Here is a 27,246-nt window from a genome sequence, read left to right on the forward strand (position 1 = left end):
TTTGCACACACAAACAATTTCCTATTTGTCTATTTTTAATTATCCTACATTCCTTTTGAAATGCTTAATGATTGAGTGATATGTAAAAGCCGCCATTTAATTTCACAAAAGCAAAACCTTCACCTACGCAACATTAAATGAACATGTACGTTTCGTGGGACCCATTGTGTGTCACACACGTGTAGGAGGTCCCGTATTGGACTAAGATGTCTAAAATGTCACAGGATTTACAAATGTAACAGGTTACACATACCAACACGTGTGACAGATCACCTATAATTACACAGACTTACACGTGTAACAGGTCAGACTGACTTACATGTGTAACATATCACATAGAAATACACGTGTAACAGGTCATACAGACTTACACGTGTAACAGGTCAGACAGACTTACACGTGTAACAGGTCACAGACTTACACGTGTAACAGGTCACACAAACTTACACGTGTAACAGGTCATACAGACTTACACGTGTAACAGGTCAGACAGACTTACACGTGTAACAGGTCACACAGACTTACACGTGTAACAGGTCATACAGACTTACACGTGTAACAGGTCAGACTGACTTACACGTGTAACAGGTCACACAGACTTACACGTGTAACAGGTCACATAGACTTACACGTGTAACAGGTCATACAAACTTACATGTGTAACAGATCACACAGAATTACACGTGTAACAGGTCATACAGACTTACACGTGTAACAGGTCACACATACAAACACGTGTAACAGGTCACACAGACTTACACGTGTAACAGGTCATACAGACTTACACGTATAACAGGTCACAGACTTACACCTGTAACAGGTCAGACGGACTTACACGTGTAACAGATCACACAGACTTACACGTGTAACAGGTAAAACAGACTTACACCTGTAACAGGTCACAAAGACTTACATGTGTAACAGGTAAAAAAGACTTACATGTGTAACAGATCACACAGACTTACACCTGTAACAGGTCACACTGACTTACACGTGTAACAGGTCACACTGACTTACACGTGTAACAGGTCACACTGACTTACACATGTAACAGGTCACAGACTTACATGTGTAACAGATCACACAGACTTACACATGTAACAGGTCACAGACTTACATGTGTAACAGGTCAGACAGACTTACACGTGTAACAGGTCATACAGACTTACACGTGTAACAGGTCAGACTGACTTACACGTGTAACAGGTCACACAGACTTACACGTGTAACAGGTCACATAGACTTACACGTGTAACAGGTCATACAGACTTACACGTGTAACAGGTCATACAGACTTACACGTGTAACAGGTCAGACTGACTTACACGTGTAACAGGTCACACAGACTTACACGTGTAACAGGTCACATAGACTTACACGTGTAACAGGTCATACAAACTTACATGTGTAACAGATCACACAGAATTACACGTGTAACAGGTCATACAGACTTACACGTGTAACAGGTCACACATACAAACACGTGTAACAGGTCACACAGACTTACACGTGTAACAGGTCATACAGACTTACACGTATAACAGGTCAGATAGACTTACACGTGTAACAGGTCACACAGACTTACACGTGTAACAGGTCAGACGGACTTACACGTGTAACAGGTCACACTGACTTACACCTGTAACAGGTCATACAGACTTACACCTGTAACAGGTCAGACGGACTTACACCTGTAACAGGTCAGACGGACTTACACGTGTAACAGGTCAGACAGACTTACACGTGTAACAGGTCACACAGAGTTACACGTGTAACAGGTAAAACAGACTTACACCTGTAACAGGTCACAAAGACTTACATGTGTAACAGGTAAAAAAGACTTACATGTGTAACAGATCACACAGACTTACACCTGTAACAGGTCACAAAGACTTACACGTGTAACAGGTAAAAAAGACTTACATGTGTAACAGATCACACAGACTTACACCTGTAACAGGTAAAACAGACTTACACGTGTAACAGGTCACACTGACTTACACGTGTAACAGGTCACACTGACTTACACGTGTAACAGGTCACACTGACTTACACATGTAACAGGTCACAGACTTACATGTGTAACAGATCACACAGACTTACACATGTAACAGGTCACAGACTTACATGTGTAACAGGTCATACAGACTTACATAATAATAATAATAATAATAATAAATATTTTATTAGCGTGTCACACATTTTAAAATACATACATAATAGTTTTAACTAAAACAATGCATGATTTATAAAATGCCCAGCCAGTATTTGGCTTACGAGACACAGAAATTAATATACAACATTAACACAAATCAATCATGATTAAAAGAACGACGTTTTCTCATACATAAAAACACTGTTCTAGCTATAAAACATTGCAGAGATGCCTCATTCATTAAAAATATAAATTTATCTTTCGAACACATATCTAAAAAATCTGATGAGATGTCATTAGCCTTTATAAAAAGAGGTTCCCGGATTTCATTATAATAATCACACTCGCATAAAAAATGAATTTCAGATTCAACAGATTTAGATTTACAATATGTACACAGTCTATCACATAATTGTATTGCAGGTTTAAAATAGCGACCAGTCTCTATACATAGTGGCAAACTTCCACATCGTAGTTTAGCTAAAACGCTCCTGTGTGATCTAGGCATAATACTGGTTACATAAGTTTCAGGTATTAAATCTTTCTTAAACAATCTATAAGTTCTCAGCTTATTACCATTTTGTTGCCCACTATCTGTCCAGACCCTTGTAAACCATGACTGTTCATCTAACTTAAAAACTTTTTTAGAAATATCGCGCATGACCGCTTTCGTAGCTCCGGTAGCCCTCGTGATGATTTGGTCGACTTGGTAATGTTTTGCTAGTTTATTTGCGTTAGCATCCCAGGACTTTCCCTTCCTCTCTGACCACTTATGGACTTTATACAAAAGTCTATCACAATCCACTGATTTCAGTCTACAGCACAGTCTAAAAACCTCTATCCGCTGTTTGGCTAGACACGATATCCAACCCATATCACCGATTTTACCCGCGTTAGAAGTATTTCTGGACACACCTAAATAAATCCTCATAGCTCGGTTCTGAATATTATTTATTAGCCTATGTTCAGTCTGTCCCCATATGGCTGAACAGTAAAACAGTATTGGTTCAACAATTGTCTCGTATAGCTTGGTAAATACTATATACGACATCCCACCGGAAGCAATAAATTTGGAAGTTAATGCTCCTAACGCTCTTCCGGCCGATTTAGAAAGCTCCCGTATGGCGAGTTTCATGTCTAAATGCTCGTCGAACCAGAGTCCTAGGTATTTGTATTCCTTTACGATTTCTAACTCGGTACCGCTGCAATGGAATGTAGAATCTGTCACAGGAAATGATCTGGGCCGGAAGTGAACCACATTAGTTTTTTCCCGGTTAATATTTAACCTCCATTTATAACACCAATCTGTTACAATGTCGAGTAGCTTCTGAAGCTTATCGGGGTCAGACGCTATAAGCGCGATATCATCCGCATATAGTAATGAAGTAATGTCTGTCCCGTCCAACGTCCAACGTCCCGTACACGTGTAACAGGTCACACAGACTTACACGTGTAACAGATCACATAGAATTACACGTGTAACAGGTCACAAAGACTTACATGTGTAACAGGTCACAGACTTACACCTGTAACAGGTCACAAAGACTTACATGTGTAACAGATCACACAGACTTACACGTGTAACAGGTAAAACAGACTTACACCTGTAACAGGTCACAAAGACTTACATGTGTAACAGGTCACAGACTTACACCTGTAACAGGTCACAAAGACTTACACGTGTAACAGATCACACAGACTTACACCTTTAACAGGTAAAACAGACTTACACGTGTAACAGGTCACACAGACTTACACGTGAAACAGGTCACAAAGACTTACACGTGTAACAGGTCACACAAACTTACACGTGTAACAGGTCACATAGACTTACACCTGTAACAGGTCAGACGGACTTACACGTGTAACAGGTCACACAGACTTACACGTGTAACAGGTCACATAGACTTAAACGTGTAACAGGTCAGACTGACTTACACGTGTAACAGGTCACAGACTAACACGTGTAACAGGTCACATATACAGCATATTTTATTTTCATTGATGGATTGTCTTTTTGTTCAAACATATTAACCGAATTGTCACTGATCAATCTACTTGCACCAAGTTATTTAGGATTAATATTCCTTTGGTAGTGTTATGGATGAAATCCTTAAGTTTATGTTCTTTTTCAGGATATGGAAAAGCAAATAACTTGAGATGCTAATTTATACGTTTTAAATCTAATTAAAACTGTGTACCTCCCGCGTGAATTGAAGTGGATGCCTACAGACAGTTTGGTCGGGGTATACAGGGATTATCTGTTAGTGTCGTAACACCTGCTCAGTGTCAACATACAAGCTATGTCAGTCCTTTATAAATCTCGGTGTTAAGAGCATTCCTGACGGAACGAAAAAGTCGAGCTTTATGTTCCATGTAAACTGCACAATATACACTTAAACACGATACACACGCGTCACTGCTACTCGAAACAAGCCCAGAATGTACCATACCTATTTACACCTATACACAATTCCATCTATTACGGTAAAGTTGGGTTCATGATTGTTTCAAGCTAAAGACGATATTTACACTGCCATATCCGAAATGACTGGGGTCATGAAAAACACGTATTGTGGTCGGAGCATTGTTTAGCTGGTTGCTAGTCAAATTGATTCAATATTTACATAGCTTTGTTGCTGTAGCGAGCATTATACAAAGTAAACTTTCTGGGGACATCATATGGCCGACACAACTATTTATGTGGGAACAACACGCTGTCATTTGGTGACTTTACGTTGTATACGGATCATTCATAGTTTTATGAGGAGTACCCCACTGGGTCACCCTTCTCTGTCTAACCTTGAGGGGAGCACTGCGTATATTCAAGTCTAGCACAGACAGGTCGAGATTAACTTAATTGTCAAAATTTCCTGAATGAATTGAGGATTGAATATCTTCTTAAATCTCTCAACTTTATTAAATTGAACACGCCCCGAATTTAACGGTAAATGTCAACGGAGATCAATATGTCTATATTGGTAACATTGGGTAAACTCTAGAATGGGGTCCTAATTAGGGCACTGACCTCGCGTTGGATACAAAGCTGTGTCAATATATCGCCTCCCCTCCTCACCAATGCAGGGGTGTACGTATCACACGCTGAGATGGAACTCATCACAAATCGGTCCCCTGCTGTTACAACTATTATTCGAGAAACACTTAAATTTTTATCTGTATCTTGCTATTATACAGGCCAGACCATTGTGATGGTTTTTTTTTTCATTTTGATGTTTGAAAACTATTGTCGCAAATCAATATCTGAAATGGAAACGCATTAGCTATATTTTGTCATTATAATCTGTATATACGTTTTTTTCACACCTACAAATGTATAACAATATGACTCTGTTATCGACATGTTACGTAACTTAAATTACAGCATGAACGTTCCTGTAATATAATGGAACATGATAAGGTAAGGGACGAGAACCGTCATACGAACTGAACACTTAACATTACCGAAATAAATCATTAACTACAAGTTACAAGTCCTAATAAATCCACTACTTTACTCCCAAACATTACACAAAGGATGAAAACGAGGCGTTTGATATTAGTTAGAAAGAGAATGTTAATGATTGGGAATTAGAAAACTGTCTATGGTCCTCTCAAAATCGATATTGTAGATAATTATCAAAATAATTTGTTTTTCTAATTCATTTTACAGAAACAAAACAGCTTCATTGTGTTTTGCTTCAGTTTGTAATAGACGAATGTGTATGTACACAATCACACGCAGACATTGGTACAGTACAAAGACAAGGTTTAGTTACAAATTCTTCTTCCCGCGGAAATGAAATAAAAATAATTTGATCAATATCAAACGTACCCTAAGATTCAAATATTACCTGATGATCTAGCACTTATATACGGAGGTGATTATGTAACTAACGTGCTGTATGGCCGAGATATTTGGTTCTAGATTACTAACAGTGGGCTGCCTCAACACTTGTCACGTCAACGATAAATATTCCCCGAATAAAGGAAACCTAACTTACTCCTCCCGGCACAGAGAACAGAAAACATGCCACTTGATGCCTTATACGAGTATCGCGTGGCCCTTTGACGTGTTATGACCAAGCAATTTTTCTGAGAATGAGTGTGTCCGACATATGTCAGACATGGTACATGGCTGTTTATCATCCTCTCGAGGAGTTTCCCGCCGGAAGGTGGCGTAAGTGGCACTGTAACTTCGGATAACCTCATGACTTATTACCCATACACTAGTAAAGGTCAAGTCCGTGTTGTGTTTGTCTTCAAATAATTGTGTACGATAACTGCACAGCACTCGAGATTGACTGACACGTTAAAAAGGCGTCTTTTTCATTTCACACCCCTAAACAAATAGTGTGTCATTGAACACTCAAGGTTGAAGTTTATCTCCGATTTAAAGCTTCTTTAATTCCATCTACACTCGTTATATTCCCCCTGTACGGGTTGACGGGGATGGCAGTAGCCTGCTTAATACGCAGGGTGATACGGGATCAATTATTATTATGAAAGTAGAACGAAAAATGTAAAAATGAAATACATGTGCACCAAGGCATACATAGTCACCGGGTTCAATCGTACTGACCGGGGTGTTTACACCTAGGCGTCGACGATTCTTACACCCTGGCAACGATAATTCCTATAGAAAATGGACTCGGAAAACAGGCTTGAATACACGGTCCGGATTTTGTTTTGATCTGATTATGCAGTTCTTCAAGGGAAAAAAAACCAAATCACAGAGCACTATAATGAATTGGCTATAATTTGCAAGGATAACAGACAGGAAAAGCACTTCCAATTTTTTGCTTAGTCGCCCACAGTGAGGGTGGGTATGACAGACGAATCCACGAATTATGTAACGTGAAGAGCAAAACTCGCGATCGAAACGACTACAAATCTCAGTTTATCGATATTATATGTTTTGACGTTCTGAAGTCTTTTTGGATTGATTGGTATTAGTTGAATATAATTTTGAGACTTTTCCGTACTTTTGAGCTTTACACCCGGGCGCCGGATTTTGCTGATGTAATGGTGTTGTGGATATTACTAGAATTGGCTGTTTTGATGAATGTTTTTTGCATTTTGATGATTTCCTTTATGATTACCATAAGGTATCGTTCCATCGAAGTTATTTCTGATAGTCATCATCTAAACAAGCGGAGCTTATTTTTAGAGGGAAGAGTTTTATACTGCCCGATCAATACTTAAAGGTCATTCACGGACATGGTCAATTTAAGGGTCAAGGATACAAGAGTAAACACAGAATTCTGCACACTAGCCCGATAACTCGAAGCTGTAGGCATCAGAGGTGAAAGCAGGTGTACTGGATCGGTTACCATCTTATATATGCTTAAGGCTTTTTTTCTGGATTCAGCGAAAGACAAATGTTGTTGTTGTTGTAACTTAGAAAATAGTTGTGTTGTTGTAACCTAGACAATATTTTGTTTTGTTGTAATCTAGACAATAGCTGTGTTATTGTAATCTAGACAATAGCTGTGTTGTTGTAACCTAGACAACATTTTTGTTATTGTAATCTAGACAATAGTTGTGTTGTTGTAACCTAGACAATATTTTTGTTGTTGTAATCTAGACAATAGCTTTGTTGTTGTAATCTAGACAATAGCTGTGTTGTTGTAACCTAGACAACATTTTTGTTGTTGTAACTTAGACAATACTTTTGTTGTTGTAACTAAGACAATAGTTTTGTTAGTTTAGGTCCTTCTAAATTGTGCATAGTTTTCTATGTCTATAGGTAATTCTCTCCCAGTGGTTTGCAGGCCTCTGTCTCTGTCGTAGCCAGTATTATAAGGTCTCCGCGGCCCCTGGTGGTCTATCTCTGTCGTAGCCAGTAGTATATGGTCTCCACGGCCCCTGGTGGTCTATCTCTGTCGTAGCCAGTATTATAAGGTCTCCGCGGGCCCTTGGTGGTCTGTCTCTGTCGTAGCCAGTATTATAAGGTCTCCGCGGGCCCCTGGTGGTCTATCTCTGTCGTAGCCAGTATTATAAGGTCTCCGCGGCCCCTGGTGGTCTATCTCTGTCGTAGCCAGTATTATAAGGTCTCCGCGGGCCCCTGGTGGTCTATCTCTGTCGTAGCCAGTATTATAAGGTCTCCGCGGGCCCTTGGTGGTCTGTCTTTGTCGTAGCCAGTATTATAAGGTCTCCGCGGCCCCTGGTGATCTATCTCTGTCGTAGCCAGTATTATAAGGTCTCCGCGGGCCCCTGGTGGTCTATGTCTGTCGTAGCCAGTATTATAAGGTCTCCGCGGGCCCCTGGTGGTCTATCTCTGTCGTAGCCAGTATTATAAGGTCTCCGCGGCCCCTGGCGGCTTGTCTCTGTCGTAGCCAGTATTATAAGGTCTCCGCGGGCCCCTGGCGGTCTATCTATGTCGTAGCCAGTATTATAAGGTCTCTGCGGGCCCCTGACGGTCACGACATATGACATAATGTAGTCGTTAGAATTTCATGGTCATTGTTGTTTACATGACCATTAGCCTTCATGTTAATAGGGTCATATTCTGGTTATAATGTATTTATACGGTCGTTAGCGGGCCTCTGGTGGTTAACACCTACGTAATCATGTAATCGTTGGAATTTTATGACAATATTTTAAACTTCAATTGAATAATAATTGATGGTTATAATAAAGGAAATCATGAAAATACATAAAACATTCATCAAAAACAAAAACAAAAACCAATTCTGGTAATATCCAATTCACTACCACCTCAGCAAAATCCGGCGCCCGGGTGTAAATAAAGCTCAAAAGCGTCTTCGGTGCCACAGGTGTAAACTACGTTAATGTCTCAAAATTCCTATCTAATTAATACCAATCAATCCAACAAGACTCGGTGGTGTCAAAATATATAATATCGATAAACTATGAGATTTGTAGTCATTTTGATCGCGCATTCCGCTCCGCGTGTTACATAATTAGTGGATTGGGACATCTTTTTCCATACCCACCCTCACTGTGGGCGACTTAGCAAAAAATGAGGAGTGTTTTTCCCGTCTTTTATCCTTGCAAATTATAGCCAATTTATCATATTGTTCCGTGATCGGGATTATTATTCCTTGAAGGACTGCATCATCAGATAGATAAATAAAGAAGAAGAACAAGAAGTATAAGAACAAGAACAAGAACGAGAAATACCTCGATCATGTATATTCAACCCCATTTTCTATAGGAATTATCGTTGCGTAATCAGTGTGTAACCTTAAGGATCCGCCAGGAATTAGTAATGGTTCAATGATGTGTAAGGTGGAGATGGGTGTAGAGTGATTAAAACTAGAAACGAAACACAAGGAATTAAGCGAAACGAAATGAATTTCATTCCGTTTGGTTTCAATCTTGTCTCTCCTTTTAGGAATACCCTGTATTACTGAGTATCCTATATGTAAATATGTCTTGTATTGTGATGTTTTGTGTACTTGAATGTTGATAAATGTTGTAAAAACTACAAAAAAAAAAAAAAAAAGGGGGGGGGGGGGGGGGGGGGAGGATCATGTTCGACGGCACAATTTTATCTAACGTGGATATTAAATAGTTGTATATAACACATTTACAATGTGCAGCCATACATGTTGGGGTATACCTACTCAAAGATGTGCATACCTGCTCCACATATGCATATATATCTTACACGTGAAAACTTCTTTTTACGATGGCCAGATGGCAGAATATTCTCGTATATAATATAACAGGAGAAAAAAAACAAGGAGTCTGGTTTATTACAGACCATAAGTGTGAACCAAAATAGAGTCGCTGACAAATCCTCGATGATACTGCAGTACAGTTATATGTTACGGTAAGTTTACAGACCGATCTGTTTAGCCTGAACGCTAATAAACGGACACCTTTGTTGATAAATGACGGGAAGGAGGAAATTCTACAAACACGTGGTTCGTCCCTGCTCTGTGTCACATCCTTCCGTTTTCAGACACAGGTATGGCGCAGACAGGAACAACAGCTGCTTGTAAGACTGTTAGCATTAAGTAATTTCTAAATCCGGATCTGGATCGAGATAACTTTTACCGAGTATAATTACAGCCATATAAAAAAAATATCTTCCATGGAATTTTTTAAACATGAAATCTTTGAATAAATAGTATTGAATAACTTCCATGACGTAGAAATTACGTTCGGAAGCTTTCGGACATTTACCATGGCGTAAAACAACAGACGCACATGAAGGCGTATACAAACAGCTAATACTATATGATTAAAATTTGTGATATAATGGACTGTTTATAACCATTGATATGACAATAACATTATAGAACCTCCTGATATAATACACTGTTTATAACCATTGATATGACAATAACATTATAGAACCTCCTGATATAATACACTGTTTATGACCATTGATATGACAATAACATTATAGAACCTCCTGATATAATACACTGTTTATAACCATTGATATGACAATAACATTATAGAACCTCCTGATACAATACACTGTTTATAACCATTGATATGACAATAACATTATAGAACCTCCTGATATAATACACTGTTTATAACCATAAGCATATACATGTATTTACATTCCTAATGTGGTTTGCTGATATGAACATACCAAGTGAAAACAACAAACATATGACCATGAATACACTATGAAAGCCGTATGAAAACATTGTCTCTCGTGCAAATCACCTGATTAATCGGGTCATATTAATACGCCATCAAAAAAATAGTCCGCCTTTCAATTATGAAAATATTGTGTTTTTGTTTCAATTTGTTCACATAAAATAAATATGATTTGAATTGAATGATTGTATTTAATATTATTTTTACTTTAATACTTCTTTCTTTTTGTTTTATACAAAATTAAACAAAAAAGACCGGAAAATGCGGAACGACATTAAAACAATGGCGTGGTGCATAGGCGGGATCTCCCGGCTGTTCTAATAATTTGGCGTATCGTCGTATACATGACAAATTTTTCTTTTTAATAAAATTTCTCGTTTTCTCGATATAAATTTTTTAAATCAAGGTTATGTAAATATATGAATTGAATAGATTTTTTAAATTTTCATTGCGGCTATGAATACCAGTAGCTAGCTACATATCCTCCGAGGCGCGCGGTAGATTAAAAAAATCTATTCAATCCACATATGAATACCCTCATAGTGATTGAAAATTTATCAATTTTAGTATAATGTATTACCATTCAATCTTCTTTTTGTCTATATTTTTGTTTTAATGCACAAATATGAGTTCATTAATTGTCATTTGCTAGTGCTTTAATAGAATGTAACTTAACAATTTGTAGAACGCATATTGAGATAATTTTGAAATGGGATCAAACCTGCTCAAATTGGGTATTTAAAGCTTTCATCAAGCATACATATATTTATAGAGAAATGTCATCCGTTTTGATTTTTAAACACATCTGTAAAAGTTGTTTAGTATACAGTGAATGGACTGATAACACGAGGCCTTATTGAGTTGTTCAGAGAGAACTAACTTAAAACGAAGGACACGACAACATGTCTGTAGTAACACATTAACAGGCAATTTAAATGTCTCGTTAAAAACGATCAAATTCGCTTATCCTGAATTTTCATTGTCTTTTTTTATAGAACAAACGTGACTCCAAATTACATTTTATGTATATGTACTATAGGAGGAACGCAGCTTCGCCAATAGATAAAGATATTCCTGAATTAAAGACAAGCGTTATAGTACTAGTAAATGTTGTAGTAGAGATATTGATGACTCCGTATAAGTTACAGATCTACGGCAGATTTTAGTTGTCGATAAAGCATACAAAAATAGACTCCACATAGGCACTTGTTCACTTCCTCTCCCCATCCTCTTCATAATACTCAGTCGGGAACCAACGCGACTACTTTTGTCTGCTACTCTCAGTTTGTCTATCGAAACAGAATCAACATCTTGGGAGATTAGATATAAATAAATACAACTAGAGCAATATCCTTTATCTATACCGAGCAGTAAGAATAACACTTATATAGTATAACATTTAGATAAAAGTGACTTTCTATGGTATGGTGAATTCCGGAAAGTTTCCACAATCCGTAACTTAGTGTAACCTTGACAATTACTGCTGGACTGCTCTGTTCTATAGCTCATACAATCCGATATTGGAATGTTTATTTACTGTCAGATATAATAACATGACAAAAAATGACTGTACACAACCAAACATCATTAGAACATAATGGACAAGAACTAAAACGCTACTCAGAATAATCTCTCAATTTTCGATTTTTTGAGTATTCATTCAGTGTTTCCTAAATTACAGAAGTCTACGAGATGACGCCGAATAACACATTCGTTTCGGTTTTTTCTCGGATATAGGAAATTCAACGCCCAAACTATAAAACAGTCACAGTTCCGTTACAGCCATAAAAGAGCCCGAGATGCACCGAGTAGCTCTTGTGTCATTATCATGCCATGGTAGCTAGTGCAAGAAGGAAGAAGAGCTCATCACTGCAGAAACTTATTTCCCGCAACCAGGTCATGGAAGGGAAAATGGACAGCCAAGTGTAGCTGAGAGCCCGTGTGATGTGGGTGGTTTGTAAGGGGTTACTGTGGAATCTTGTGAGGTTTGATATCACGTGATTATCTCTGGCTACATAACACCGATACGACCTCATCAATCGGTGCTAAGTTACCACTAGTTATCACCAAGTTAATTGTAGCTCCAAGTACAAAATAAATCTATACAAGTAACACTGTAAAATAAATATTTAAGCAGTAGTAGTATTTTCGTTCTAGAATGATTGCACCAGAAAGGATTGCTAATTATTTTGTCTAAACTATTTCTGAAGCAAATAATGCCGATTCCCCTATTCATCACTGTACTAATTTGTGAAAACTTGGTGGTGCGCTAGAACAGGGATGTGATGGACGATACCGGCCATTGGCATCTGATAATTACTACAGTGTATGATGATCGTGTATGGTGAGGCACTTTCCCGTCATCGGTGTTTTTTTTTTATCCCATCTATTGTATCTACATATCAACAGAAGTCATTGTATTTTACATAAGAATACTATACATTATATTTTAATTAATTTAAAATTGGGTACTTGCAGTGTCACATTTTTTTTTATATAAATGTCAGTCATAAGATTACTTTACCAATATTCCAATCTCCGTTGTTTTCCCGATGATGTGCAATAATACAAGCTCCAGTCACTGAAGAGATTACCAAAGATGTCGTAAAATACGAACGTTTTACACAGCTTAAGTTACTACAGAATTATGTAGTTTATTCCAAAAACATAATTCATGAATCACATTTAATCATTAATGATGGGTCAATCCATTTTAATTCATCCTTTTGTATTTAAGTTCCTGACGCTCTTTCTTCAATTGCTGTTCGTTCATTCATTCGATCCTTCTTTCCTTTATAGATTGTTTTAGCAATAGAAAATGAAAAAAACAAAAACAAAAAAACAAACAAACAAACAAGCCTGAACACAGCGCTATTGTTGAGAAGGTCTTTCAATTCATCCGGCTGGGTTATCGTCAACACGTGTAAATGTTTTTGATTTTTGTAACTAATTCGTTTGTAATTATTTTTTATAAAGCCTATCTGCTGAAAACAGGTGGGATCTAACCTTTATTTTAGTTAATAAATTATTTTTGAGTAGTTTAATTGATAATCAGTTGTTAATCAATGGTTGGATAAACATCGATAAATGATGTTTACACGTGTATCTTGTTTATTAAACGTACATGTATTTTTGAGTAGTCTCCCTTTACGTTTTATATAACTGTATGTATGTACATGTACACAGCTCACAACATCCATAAAATACAAATATTTCTGAAGCTATTTTAAATATATTCTAGAGAGGCCTTCTAATATTCGGAATGAAAAAATCATAATGATAAAAAAAAAAAAAAAAATGCAGGCTTTAAACGCCAGTAACACATATCCTGCAGTCTGAAGTGCTCACCTAAACAAAATGATATATTTAGAAATAAAAAAATTAATGAAATTTGAGAGAAAAAAAAGAACATTATTTCCTCATTAAAGTTCCATAAATGTATTAGCGTATGCATGCGTTGTACACCTGATTAATCCGCTCCGGATAAACGTTTGTATTTAACACAAAATTTACAACTTCTCGTTATCCCTCAAACGTTTAGAATGCAAAGGCTTCACATAAAGATGGTTGTATTTTTATGAGTTCATGGTCTTATGTGAGCCGCTTTGCAAGACGCCTGTAGGTTTTTTGTGTGAAATAATACATAAACGCTTCGCTGTATTGTAAGAAATAACATGGATGAATCTCTGACTTTATTTTCTATTTAGAAGAATTTCTGGAAAGTGTAGACCCATTAGTCATATGCAGGGCTTCATGTGCTTCGAGACTCTAAGCAAGTTTGTTTTTCGAATTGCAATGTATTTGTACTGTCAAAGCTAAAAATACAATTTGTTATTGTTACGTTTACACAATGTTAAACTCTGAAACATTTATAAATAAAATAAAAGTAAAATGTCCAATATGATATTCATACTATAATAGTTGTACATGTATTTATAGATCTAATGAGTGCCACTCTAATCGGGTCGGATTACTTAATGATAACATACAACAACAATAATCAACAATCAGCAACAACAACAAACTCCACTTGATGGTATGGAAGACTCTGTATACATTATAGACATGTGCAAAATCATTTATTCTCAAAATTCACTTAAATACATTTTGTATGTCATTTTAACCCAAAAATCACTCTTTCTGAAAAGTGAGAAGAAAATTATCAGATTTATTATAGAAATCTATTTTGTAAATCAATTAGAGAAGCGATACAGATTTTATATCAATTTCTCTAAATCCAAGATTTTAAACAAAAAATACAGCAAACTTTTAAAGTTCATCTAATCTGTATGGTGTGTCGAAATACCCAGCTATAATACAACTATAAACTATACGCTATTAAAATAGCAAGGCCACTTTTTGAGAAACTTGGCAATTTTTTTTTTTTTAAAAACAACAAAACATTCCAGATTCCCCGAATCTCTTATTGAAATTAGAAGACAATGTTTGCTTACATTTATATTATGATTGAACACGTAAATAATCTTAAAATTACTTTTGCATCACCAAACTCTAAAGATAATAGCTTTATCAGTTGGCCTTGGATTACAGTATAGGTAACAACGATAAACAAATAATGATAATGGCACAAAAACAGCCAACATGAATTAACACCGACAATTTCTTTCATGAAATGTTACTTTTTCTTCTACAAAGAGAATCTGTTTTAACATATTCCTCATCCCTCTAATGAGTTGGAAGAGTATCTCATGGACATTCGCGGCAGACGCGTCGCTATCTGTGTAAGTCTGAGTGTGCCGAATGAAGGGACATCTAAAGATAAACAGATGAAAGTCGTCTTCTCTTCTATTGCCGTTAGTGTTTGTTTATCTTTGAGGTGGTTTGCTAGCCACCTCTTCTCACCTAACGCCTGTCATTAAATACTTCAGCAATATATCTTCGTACTGTTCCATCGACAAAAAATCCAACAGAACCAAGATAGCAGTCATAACAAACAAAAACTACCAAACACCTGAAATCTACGAAACCTCTAATTTACCTAATTTATCCCCGTGGCGATACGTTTTTCCTCGTCGTCATTCAAATTTATTTGCCAACAGTTCTATAACTGTCTTTTATTCCACCAGACGTACGTAAAGGTCATTACTCAGAGAATGGTAAACCTAGGTAAAAACAATGGCGAGACTGGAAACCAGAGAAGATAAATATCATATTGAAAAGTAATCAAACATCCAAAGAGCATACATAATTTAAATGTCGACCTTTTCTTATCATCGCAGAGAAATGAATTTTTAAACACATTTATACTTGGCACGAAGTTGAGCTTTTGGAGATGCAGACGATTTCTTGTTTTTCTTCAGACCTAGGAATTAGCGTTAGATCTGACTTCTTTATGATCTGGGAAAGCTGTGCCAATAATGAATTTTGTTTGGCTTAGGAGAGTCGCTTGTTATGGGGTGATCATGTTAGATTACTTAACTTTATTTTATGGTATTTTATTTGAGTTGCTTATTTCATTTAATTAATTATTTTAGCCACATACCAATGATGATTTGATAAACGTTTTGAAAAAAATTGATTCAAGATTTAAGTCATCATTATCACCAGCAATTATTTTTTCAACGTCACAATGTAAGTAAAGCGCCATGCTTTTCTTAACATGAAAGTATTACAGTATGAACTGTAAGCGTCGTTGAGAAATACCGGGTACAGTGGTATATCATCCACATGATGTGTTGTACACGTAACTATAATTACTTATATGTAAGATTTTTTATTCAAATTAGAAAACATTACTGATTGTTGATGAGTTACATGTATCATGATAATTATGTGAATGCATGAATTATAAGCGTGATTTAGCAATTATCTATCAGTATTAATTAGTTGTGATTGTTGGTATGCAAATATGATTCAGAATATGCAAATGCACAATAAGTGGTATAATATGTAAACGAGTTTTAATATTCAGTAGGGATATCATTGTATGTAAATCATTTGTAGATGCACCATGTGAAAATATGATATTATATTTAAGTGAATCATCATAATATGCAAATGCCATATTGTATGTAAATAACTTTAATGTGATATCCAAAAAGGTAAATTTTATAATGAGTGAATTAAGTATAACGAGATTATTTGAAGATAACAATTTCAAAATGATTATGTAAATGAAATATCATACATGTGTGTAATATGTAAATGAAATGTCGCAATATGCTGGGATCACTTTAAATAATATCACATGAAGTCCTGTACATAGCGATAACTGCTCAAAACGTAAAAGGAAAAAAATCTTCAAAATCGCACACAAACATGTGTACTATTGCTTTTAAATGTCAGATATTTGATTTAAATGTCTATATCTACATGGATATACACACTTCAAAGGAGTTTACGTATACAGTGTGAAGTATTGTATTGTATGTTAATACATTTGATGTAGGTATTTCGTCACAGGCATTATCAGACCGATAACCTGTCCCCTCTGATAGTCTTACAGCTCGAACCGATAACCATCACACAGGAAACATTTGTCACTTCAGTAAGATCAAATTGATCTCGAGTTAATTTAATTTTTATCAAAGAATTTACTTGACCGTAAAATATGATGAATAGAAGAAAGACTTAAAATGTCTATACACGTTTGGCGTATAACAGAGTGACTATGTAGCCGATGATATGGCTGTACATACTAAACATTGTACCCTACGCAAACTCTACGTGAAGAGATTCAATCAAGCTCTGCTATCGATATTTGTAATCGAACCTGTACGAGAGGGTGAGTATTCGGTTCACCGGCCTTTTGAGATAACGTCACTCAGGAGAGCGTGAGTTAGACGCCACCAACTCTCCCTAAAGGTCCTTTCTGATCCAGTCACGTGAAACAGGGGGTTCACATCCTTTACCACCTAGAGACAGAGGGACAGTGACGACTTTAGAGCATAGCGTTACGAATTTCTTTTCAGAAATTAATGTGTCAATTTAACACAATTATACTATCTGTTCGTTCTGTTTTCTGAATGGAATAGTACCGATTCAAAATATTTTTTTTTTGTTATCAGTTGTAGAAAAATGTTAAGGAATCTTCGCCAGATCAACGATTAGCGGTAGAAGGCACATGATTCATTAGAGAAAAATCGCACATGTACCACTGGGTCTTATTAACATCCGTGGACTGACGAATCAGGAAATTACCAGACGTATCGGGCACCTGTCTCATTTATCATTATACTAACATCTACACATAATTATAAACACTCTAAAAATAAAAATTAAAACAAAGCAAGTGCGACAGAAAATACACAATATATTTTCTCCTCTGAGTAACCGTGATTCATTACCCACATCCGACGACTGGTGTAAAGTCTAACTGATACAATGCTCTTTATGACCTTTCGAATCCGAGCTAATTAGTCATTATATAATCACTACCTTAAGAGAGAAACATTAAATGCATGTGTAACCTTTTGATTCAATAGAACCACTCATTATAGAAAAGTTACCACAAACTGTCGTTAGCTTCATACTGTTACAGCTATTACAACATTCGTAACTTAAACATACACCATCCCAACTTCTCCTAAGATGTCTTTGAATCACAGTCAATGGTCATGTTTTTCGTAAAATTACCCTGTGTGTCCTTTATACAAACCTCTGGTACGTTAAATTGCAAATATGTGAAAGATTTTTTTTCAAATAACTATTAAAATCTTATCATAAAGAATTACGAACAAAATTCAATCTATAAATATGCGTAAGTGTCACAGTGATAGAGAACTATAACGTGTTGTTTATCCTATACATGTCCGTGTCACAGTGATAGAGAATTATAACGCGTTGTTTATCCTATAAATGTCCGAAAGTGTCACAATGATAGATAATTATAACGCGTTGTTTATCCTATAAATGTCCGAAAGTGTCACAATGATAGATAATTATAACGCGTTGTTTATTCTATAAATATATGTAAATGTCACAGTGATAGAGAATTATAACGCGTTGTTTATCCTATAAATGTCCGTGTTACAGTGTTAGAGAATTATAACGCGTTGTTTATCCTATAAATGTCTGAACGTGTCATATTGGTAGAAAACTACAATGTGTTGTTTCTGTATATGGACGCCATTTGAATTTGTATGTTTTAACACGAAAAATGATATTTATTTGTAAATTTGCTTTAGACGAACCGTAAACCCCGACTGAGCTTATTTTGCACATGTATTTGTTTTTTTATCACATCAAAACTTGTTGTAGATTACACAGATTTGTTGGAATCAGTATTTAATTTCTAAGGTATTAGAATCATTTCAGCACATTCTTCCATATTTATATGATAAAGTTGTACTTGTAGTACATGTATGTGCAGTAATGTCTGTTCTGATAACAATAGTCTCCGAATATCGCAACTTTTTATCATTTAACACATGCACTGCTGTGCACAGGTCAGTGGGTACAGCATTGATAGACACATCACTTGGTGGGGAGGGGTATGGGAAGGGGGACTAGGACGGACACGTCACTTACAACGGGGAATAGAGCTGGCCCTGATAACATTCTTGGCACAAAACCGAACAATTCGTACGTCGATTCTGTTTTGTATTCATTTCGGAATTAAAGAACAGACATAGCTTATCGTGAACACTTTTCGTGATCAGTTGTAATGAATATTTACAGAGCAGAGTGTTTTACAAAGTAACACTAACGAGGAACCATCGATTCCTGATTTATTACACTACTTCTACCTAAATAAAGATAATGTTGAAACGAAAAGGAATATTTAGTTTCGTCATATTATTGCACATTTTAAAGTTACAACAATGTTGTCGTGTGATTATATCTTTATTTAGAAGCGAAATAGTTATTGAAAAGATTTGTCAAATGATAAACATCATATTGAATGTGATTGTTGTATAAATTTCAAGCTTTTTAAGAACATAGAAAACATTGTGCACAAATATAAAGACTTGGCTATTAAACGATTTCCCAGCCAGATTGTCCAATAATAGTTGTACCTTTGCATACGTCTCACAGGTATTGACAGTCTGGTATTCGTCTGACTGAGGTCAATAGGGTTACCCCGAGATGAATATTTAAGGTGACTGGAGAGAGTACGGGAAAGACCTGTTTACAATGAGGTATTTCAGACAATAAGTGAACAGCAATGTTTTGGGGTAGTGTAGTAGGGGTTAGAAAGGGTTCGGAGGAGAGCGAACGGTGTAGGGTGGGAAGTCAGAAAGGTGAGGGAGGGAGGAAGAAAGGGAAACAAACAGCTGAAGAGTGAGTAGGGCAGAATAGTTAAGAAGTGATTTGATAGGGTTAAAGGGGTAAATAATGTGAAACAGAATGACAGCATAAGTGAAGATAGAAATATGAAGTAGGAGTAAGACTTTATAGGACGGACAATATAGGGAGCGTAGTATTGTTGAATGGTGACGATAGTGGAGGGTAGAAGGAGGTATCGGAGCAACACAAAGGATCACGAAGGTTGGGGAGTACGAATTGGTCCCTGTATCGAGTCCAAGGTAGCTGTGGTCAACCTGCCTACATTCCTATTTTACGATACAGCACTGTGATAAAATTACGTTTCATGGTAATAAAAATATACTTGTGGAGTGCAATGAAATTTGAAGCTATTTACGGTCTTTTTCACCAGTGCGTTTAATGTAGGAAATTCTGTAAAGAAATAAAAATTTTATGTCACCTAAAGGGAAAGGGTACAGTTGCCAATATCTTAAACTTATAGACATCAATTGTATGTGGTTTAAACCCGTAAAACGCGGATAGCAAATATAAATGATCTCTGCCCGCGGCCAACCATGTACCAGCAGAACACCAGGGTTAATTGGTGTTATTTAACGACGGACCCAAGATTAAGGAATATATCTACAAAGGCCACATTTATACACCAAACATTTAGAGCCATTTTCGATTGAAACACGTTGAATGAAAGTAACAGTTAATCTCACATAAACTTTAAACCTACACATTTTCACGTCAAGTTTATTTGTAGAATAATCGATCAATTTATATATGTTTTATTTCATTTCAAAATGTAGTGTACTTGATAATTCAAACTGAAATATAAATGATGCCAATTAGCCGTGCTGAAGTGTCTTTCGTTGTGGAATGTTTTGTAAACTTTCTTTGTACTAACACTGTATTGAACCTGTTATCTCGTCCCCATAGCATACCCTCCTTGGTGTGAAAACTATGGTCGTATTTTTGGAAATCAGCTATAGTAGCCATTTTGAATAGGTCAAGGTATTAAATTTCTTCCGCTTTATTTTATCTTCATCGTTAAAGATTCACAACAAGATTAAAGTTTCTTAAATCAATTACCCGGGACTGGCTTCAGGCCTGTCTATAGAAAAAAACAATTTGCAGAAAGAAGATTGTTTCACAGAGTACGTATCGTTAAGATTTCCAATCAGCTGACAATGTGACATCGGATTTCAAACAAGTAAGCTTTTTATATGATCTTAACCCCTGATCTCCGAAATTGTACATACAATTGAATGAAAAGCACGGCCCCTTTGCTCGGCGGTGACACCCGTACCACACTGATGAGCTGGGGAGGTGGTCCGGACAGTACAAATACAATTCTCGTGCCCACAAATATTTTGTAGGCCGCCCGTGATGACAAATTTGATTGGATTTATTGAATCTGAAAAATCTTAATCGCCCTGGGTATTGTTTGGGTGTACTTGTCCGGCAGGCTTACCGCTAACCCCGGTAAAGGTCCCCGTCACGGCGTGGTGATCGGCGGTATCAGAAGGGTCTAACACAGTTTAACCCAGCTAATAAATAAACCATGTGGGAATCTGATATTTTTAGAAAAATAGAGGAATTTGTCATCAAGTAATGAATATTTATGTGGATCAAATATTATCAGAAATATAAATAAACAACTTTGTATCAGCGTTTTTCATCAAACAAATATTATCGTGGTTTTTATCATACATTTTAGTAACTGTCATTGTCTTAAAGCTCTACCTTATTAACGCTAAGAAATCGTGATTTGTTACTGACAGTTTCACGTGCATTGTTATATCGGTATACTGTGTATGTTACCACGTATGACCAGATTTGTACATGGAGGGCATGGCGAGTTATATTTTAATCTGAACTGTGTCTGATCGTTGTCCTATCACATAGAGTGATATACTCAATTGTAAATAATACTTCGACCTTAGTCAGGTCGCTTGACAAATATGAGTTAATTTGGTCAAAGCTTGTCGGTCAAGCTGTACAATAGTTTCTCTTCTCAATCGGATATATGATAGGACATGTATCTTAAACACAAATACGCCCTAAACACTAAACTGATTAAGTTATCGATTCTGATTTTGTACATTATTTTACATCATTTGATAATTATCTAAAACATATATGCTAATATAGGGTAATCGTTTATTCCATTCCCTTTTATCAAGTACATGATTACAATACAATATATGTTTTTTGTGTTAAAATGATTTTAAATGTATCAGTATTTTTTCATTTAAACTTTATTTACAATATTTGCACCATAAACATACGAATATATCCTCATCTGTGAGTGTTTTTTGTGTGCTGTTAATGTGAATAAAAATCACGCAAAATAAAAAATAAAATCGTTGTTCAGTCAGCAATAACTAAATACAAATAGGAAACTATGGCCTACCGTGTCATCGCCAGCTTCCCATGTGAGGTTTACAGTATCCACCTCAGAAGGGATGGATTGTAGCCCCTTGTCTATCCCTGGGGTCCGCAGATAATGGGGAAACGTTCCGTCGCTAACAATATACACTTTCATCCGGAGTCCTGTCAAGAAAAAAATAATCACTTATTTTAAATTACATTGTGATTGGTCTGTCGTAATGTCTAATTCATAATGACATTTAAGCCAGTGATTAAAGATTTCACATAAAAAAAAAAAATTTAACAAAATTAAAAAAGACACGGTGTCTGATATTATCTAATCATGAATATTAAATATATCTAAGTAACAAATTAAAAGTCATTATGCTGATTCCGGCAGATGTTTTTCTTATCCGTTTGGATCTAAATGGCTTACAACCTGCGCATGTGTATCACTTTAAGATATATTACCGGTTATTACCGAAGCGATTCGAAAGCCTGTCACGAATAAGCAAAAACTGTACAACAATTTTATAGTTGTCAATGCATTCTTATGTTTCATTTTGTATTTTACATCACCATAAATTAAGTTAATGTGATAAGGTCAAATTCACCACGTGGTTTTATTTATCCGTTTGGAACTAAATAGCATACAGTATATGCAGGATTATTACTTTGGAATATTATTGATGGTAATAAGAAAACTTGTCACGACATTTTATGATAAATTAGAAAAAATCAAGATATCCAGGTGGTCTTAATACTCATTCAATATTTGACAACACAATTAATGTTATTCTGCTATGATAAAGGTCAAATTCAAGGGGTGGTCTTGTGTATCTGTTTGGATTACAAACTGTGCATAAGTATATCTTTCTCATACTTTTCGTAGCAATATGAAGGCTTGTCACGATATTTTGTGATAATTAAACAAAAAAAATATACCATTCTTAAAGATATCCATGTATTTTTGTTTTATTTCATTTTTGACAAAACAATAAATATTATCTTGTTGTCATAAAGGTCATACTAATAAGACTGTCTTGTACCCGTTATGCTTACAAATGATGCATTAATATTACTTTTTTATAATCTTAAGTAATTGTCACGAAATCTCGTAATAAATAAATAAATAAATAATCTACAATTCTTTTAAGATATATATATATATTCTTGTTTCATTTCATATTTTAAATCGTTATTTATGTTTTTTTTTCTTTGTGATAAAGGTAATATTTTGTTTGGAAATTAATGTCTATGAACGGGTATTTCTCTGCACATAAGAAAAATTGGCACGATACTTTGTTATGAGTAAACACAATCATTACATCGTCATTTCATACAGCATTATAGAACGATGATCAGGAAGTCAGACAACTTACAAACGTAATGTTTATAATTATCATACGGTATTGGGAATCCCCTAAGGCCAGCCTCGCCAAACGTGTTGACATCCGATACACATACCTACATAGTTTTTTTTTGTTTTGATCCGAACAAAAAAGTAAGAACAGCAGATCTAATGAGTGTTTATTTCTATTAAACTAGAAAAAACAAAAGATGCCTTGGCACTAAGAAAACTTAATTAAATTTGAAACGTGTAACAGTAACGATAAAAAGACAAACGTTGGCACATCATGACGGCTGTATAAGCTTTCTTTTACTGTAGTCTCGTGAAGTACGATTTGTGTATTGTGTATAAACAGGCTAGGATTCTTGGTACAGAGTTTCAGACAGCTAGCAACCGTATTGGACGTAGATTCAGTAAACCTGTTACTACGAACAGTATTTCAGCTAGATTCAGTAAAACTGTTACTACGAACAGTATTTACCGTAGATTCAGTAAAGCTGTTACTACGAACAGTATTTCAGGTAGATTATGTAAAGCTGTTACTACGAATAGTTTTGATAGATTTTGTAAAGCTGTTATAACGATAATTATTTCACGTACATATATGTAGATATTTTTAGAATTGTTTCTACGAACAGTATTTGACATAGATTCTGTAAAGTTGTTATAACGAACAGTATTTTACAACAGAGATTCCGTTAAGCTGTTATAACGAACAGTATTTTACATTAATTCTGTAAAGTGGTTATTACGAACAAAATGCAGACTTGGCACGTTCTAACAAAAAAAACCCCGACAGTTTATATATACTGGGATTGGTTTTGGAATCATATAAATATTTACTGTTATTTCCGTCAATATTTTTACTCAGACGATTTTTTTTATTATTGAGTAGAATAAATGTTTAGCCTTGTTGGATATCTATAAGGTTACGCTAATGACATGTATCATGCTGAGAAGCAGTCGTCTGTTACTTGTCAATGGATGTGAAGCATTAATTACAGAGCTGCACGGGCACCTGTTACAGAAGCTGTGCAGAACTCAAGTTTTCACCTTTGTCGTGGAATTTTTGCACATTAACTGAGTGTGAAGGATGGGACTGTGGCTAAAAATACCTTTAAATACTTGTGAGCTATTACATGTAAATTGCATTACTCATTGTCTTATGTTTATTATTTGTTTAAACACATTTCAATCGGATGTTTTAAACATTCTAATTATCTCTGGTAGTTGTTTAAACTCTTACAGACATTAAGCTATTTGTAAATTAATGCAAGTCGTTACAAATAGTGGCTAACGTTAGGCCACTTACAATGAGTTGATAACATATTTTCAAAGGAAAGCTCCATTTAATATAGATTTTGTAATAATCTGAAATGCAATTATTGATACGTGTTTCCTTTATTAATACTACATACAGTTTGAAATTATCAGTGTTCTGCAGTGTCCGTGTACGAATGTGAGGAAAGCAAGACACGGAGGCTGACCCTGGGAGATACAGTGGTGAAGTATGGTGTACAGGGGAACCCCGAGACCTAATTCTAAAACCCGAGTATATGTAGACGATCTGTGATTATATGATAAAAAGAGCGATTCGGCTGAAAATCTTCAACACTTGTAACTTTTATGACCGTTTATCTTCTTTCTCTATGGTTTGTGTAAAATTTATTTTAAAGATGAAACATCGTAACAGAAACTATGAAAATATAACAAGTGCTGTACACACTTAGGGAACCAAATGCACATGATAACAATTCAGTGTTGTCGATGTTCTGATTCCTGTGTGTGTTTTGCCCTACTCAGACCATGTGGTATAAATTTCGTGTGAAGTTTTTCAAGAGAGCAGTAGTTAAACAAAGTGGTGGTTGGGTATGGCCTAAACCATTCAGTAAGAACTGAAACAAAACAATACTATTCAACAATACTACTTACCAACTAAGTGCTCGACCTGGTTCTCATCCATCCAAAGCGAAAGTTTGCTTTTGGCTAGACAACTGGAAAGTAGCAACGGTACGACGATATAGGCTAGGATCTTGTAGATCATGGTTAGTTTAAGGACGTACCCCCGAGTCATTTAATTGTCTCTATGTTCTTACGTGGTCCGTCAAAAGTGATATATAAGTCTGTAGTTTGTAGTACTGGTGAAGTACCCGCTGTGATATCCCTCTCCGTAATACTACTAGTGACAGGCCGCACTGTTGGAATAGCATCCACAACTCCAAAACAACCAGTATTCATGTTTTTCAACCATTCGTCAAAACAAACCATTAAGTGTTGTTCATATGTCTCATATTGGGGTAATAGGAATAACTAATAATACGGTTAGTATTCCAGTGTTCTGTACCGCCTGCTGCTTCCTACACTGACCAGTAGAAACAACCATCACTGACCGCCACTCAAATAGGCTGCATAAAAAGCGATGTCCAGCTTGTCAGTTCCTCATCAAGCCCTTGGCAAGGGTTAGGCACAGCGCGGACCGATATAGCTGTGATAAGCTCACGGTAAACACAGGTGCTTAGGTTAATACTCTAAAACACGGACAAGAGACCTACCGAGACTGGCGAGGCCGAAACTACTACACAAAACTCGACCTTTTTTCTACTAGCACAGACACTACTCCTACTACTAGCACCTCCACCAATTCACCCAGCCCCGATTTGCAGTATTAAAATTGATATATTCATTAAAAGATAAAGCCCCAGTCCTCCAAAGTGGTAACAGAATATATGAGAATCACCTTATTCAACAAGCCGGTATGATGCTCTATCGTGGCTACTACACATACATCCCGGACGGGCACATAGCTTCAGGTACGTATTCCCTACTGAGAACTGTCGACAGAAGCTCCCACAGGATCCGCAGCAGAATGCAATCCCTAAATACACGGCCCCTTTAATTTTCATCACAACAAATACACGCTAAATGGACTTTTTTCAACAAATGAAATTCGTCCTCGTCCAACTGTTTGCACATTCATTACACGTATCATGCGTGTTTGAAAATATGACGTTTTAACACACGTCCGTGGAATGGTTAGTGTAAACAGAAGAGATACTCCGCGTGTTGTAGGCGCACACCATTCGTTTTATTGGCTTGTCCTCTTCCACAACTCCACCTATTGCTGTAGATGTACAACTTTTATGGCTTTCAATCTTGCTTAAATGGATTAACATTCGTCAAACCCCGTGTATGAACATCCACTACTCAGAAGAGATCAGAGCACTGTGCTCGTGAGATAGCCAAGTCTGCAATGAAATTGACTCACGCATGCTTAATCATGCATTATCTAAACAAGGGGTAGGTGTATTCACGAATCATGGACCAGGCGATGACGATCATTCTCCCCTAAATTTCACAAATTAACCCTGGTCGCCTGGAGAGATTTTCGATTATACCTGGCTTTATGTGGACATTAAGAGCTCGGGGTTTGGATTGTTTTTGTTTGCAAAACAACATTGTTGACTTTATAATTGGTTTCATAGTGTAAGGTTTGGTATCGGTAAACAGGCGGTCAACACCTACGATACGGGTTATCATTATACAGTACTATAACCACATAAACAGGGTG

At 36.2% G+C, this 27,246-nt stretch overlaps 1 protein-coding gene across 2 annotated transcripts in view; it reads right to left on the bottom strand.

Annotated features, from left to right (window-relative positions):
• Window positions 1–27,012, bottom strand: part of LOC117331823 (wnt inhibitory factor 1-like) — a 68,076-nt gene extending 41,064 nt beyond the window's left edge. The window contains exons 1-2 of one of the 2 annotated variants that reach the window (XM_033890744.1): window positions 25,611–27,012; window positions 22,371–22,510 (exon numbers count right to left, since the gene is read on the bottom strand). In XM_033890744.1, coding sequence (XP_033746635.1) covers window positions 22,371–22,510; window positions 25,611–25,752 — 282 coding nt within the window. In that variant the 5' untranslated portion in view covers window positions 25,753–27,012. The remainder of the gene's footprint in view (window positions 1–22,370; window positions 22,511–25,610) is intronic. The other variant, XM_033890745.1, reaches the window with a different exon arrangement.
• Window positions 27,013–27,246: the final 234 nt, after the last annotated feature.

Source organism: Pecten maximus, chromosome 7, assembly GCF_902652985.1.
Source record: "Pecten maximus chromosome 7, xPecMax1.1, whole genome shotgun sequence".
Lineage (NCBI taxonomy): Eukaryota > Metazoa > Mollusca > Bivalvia > Pectinida > Pectinidae > Pecten > Pecten maximus.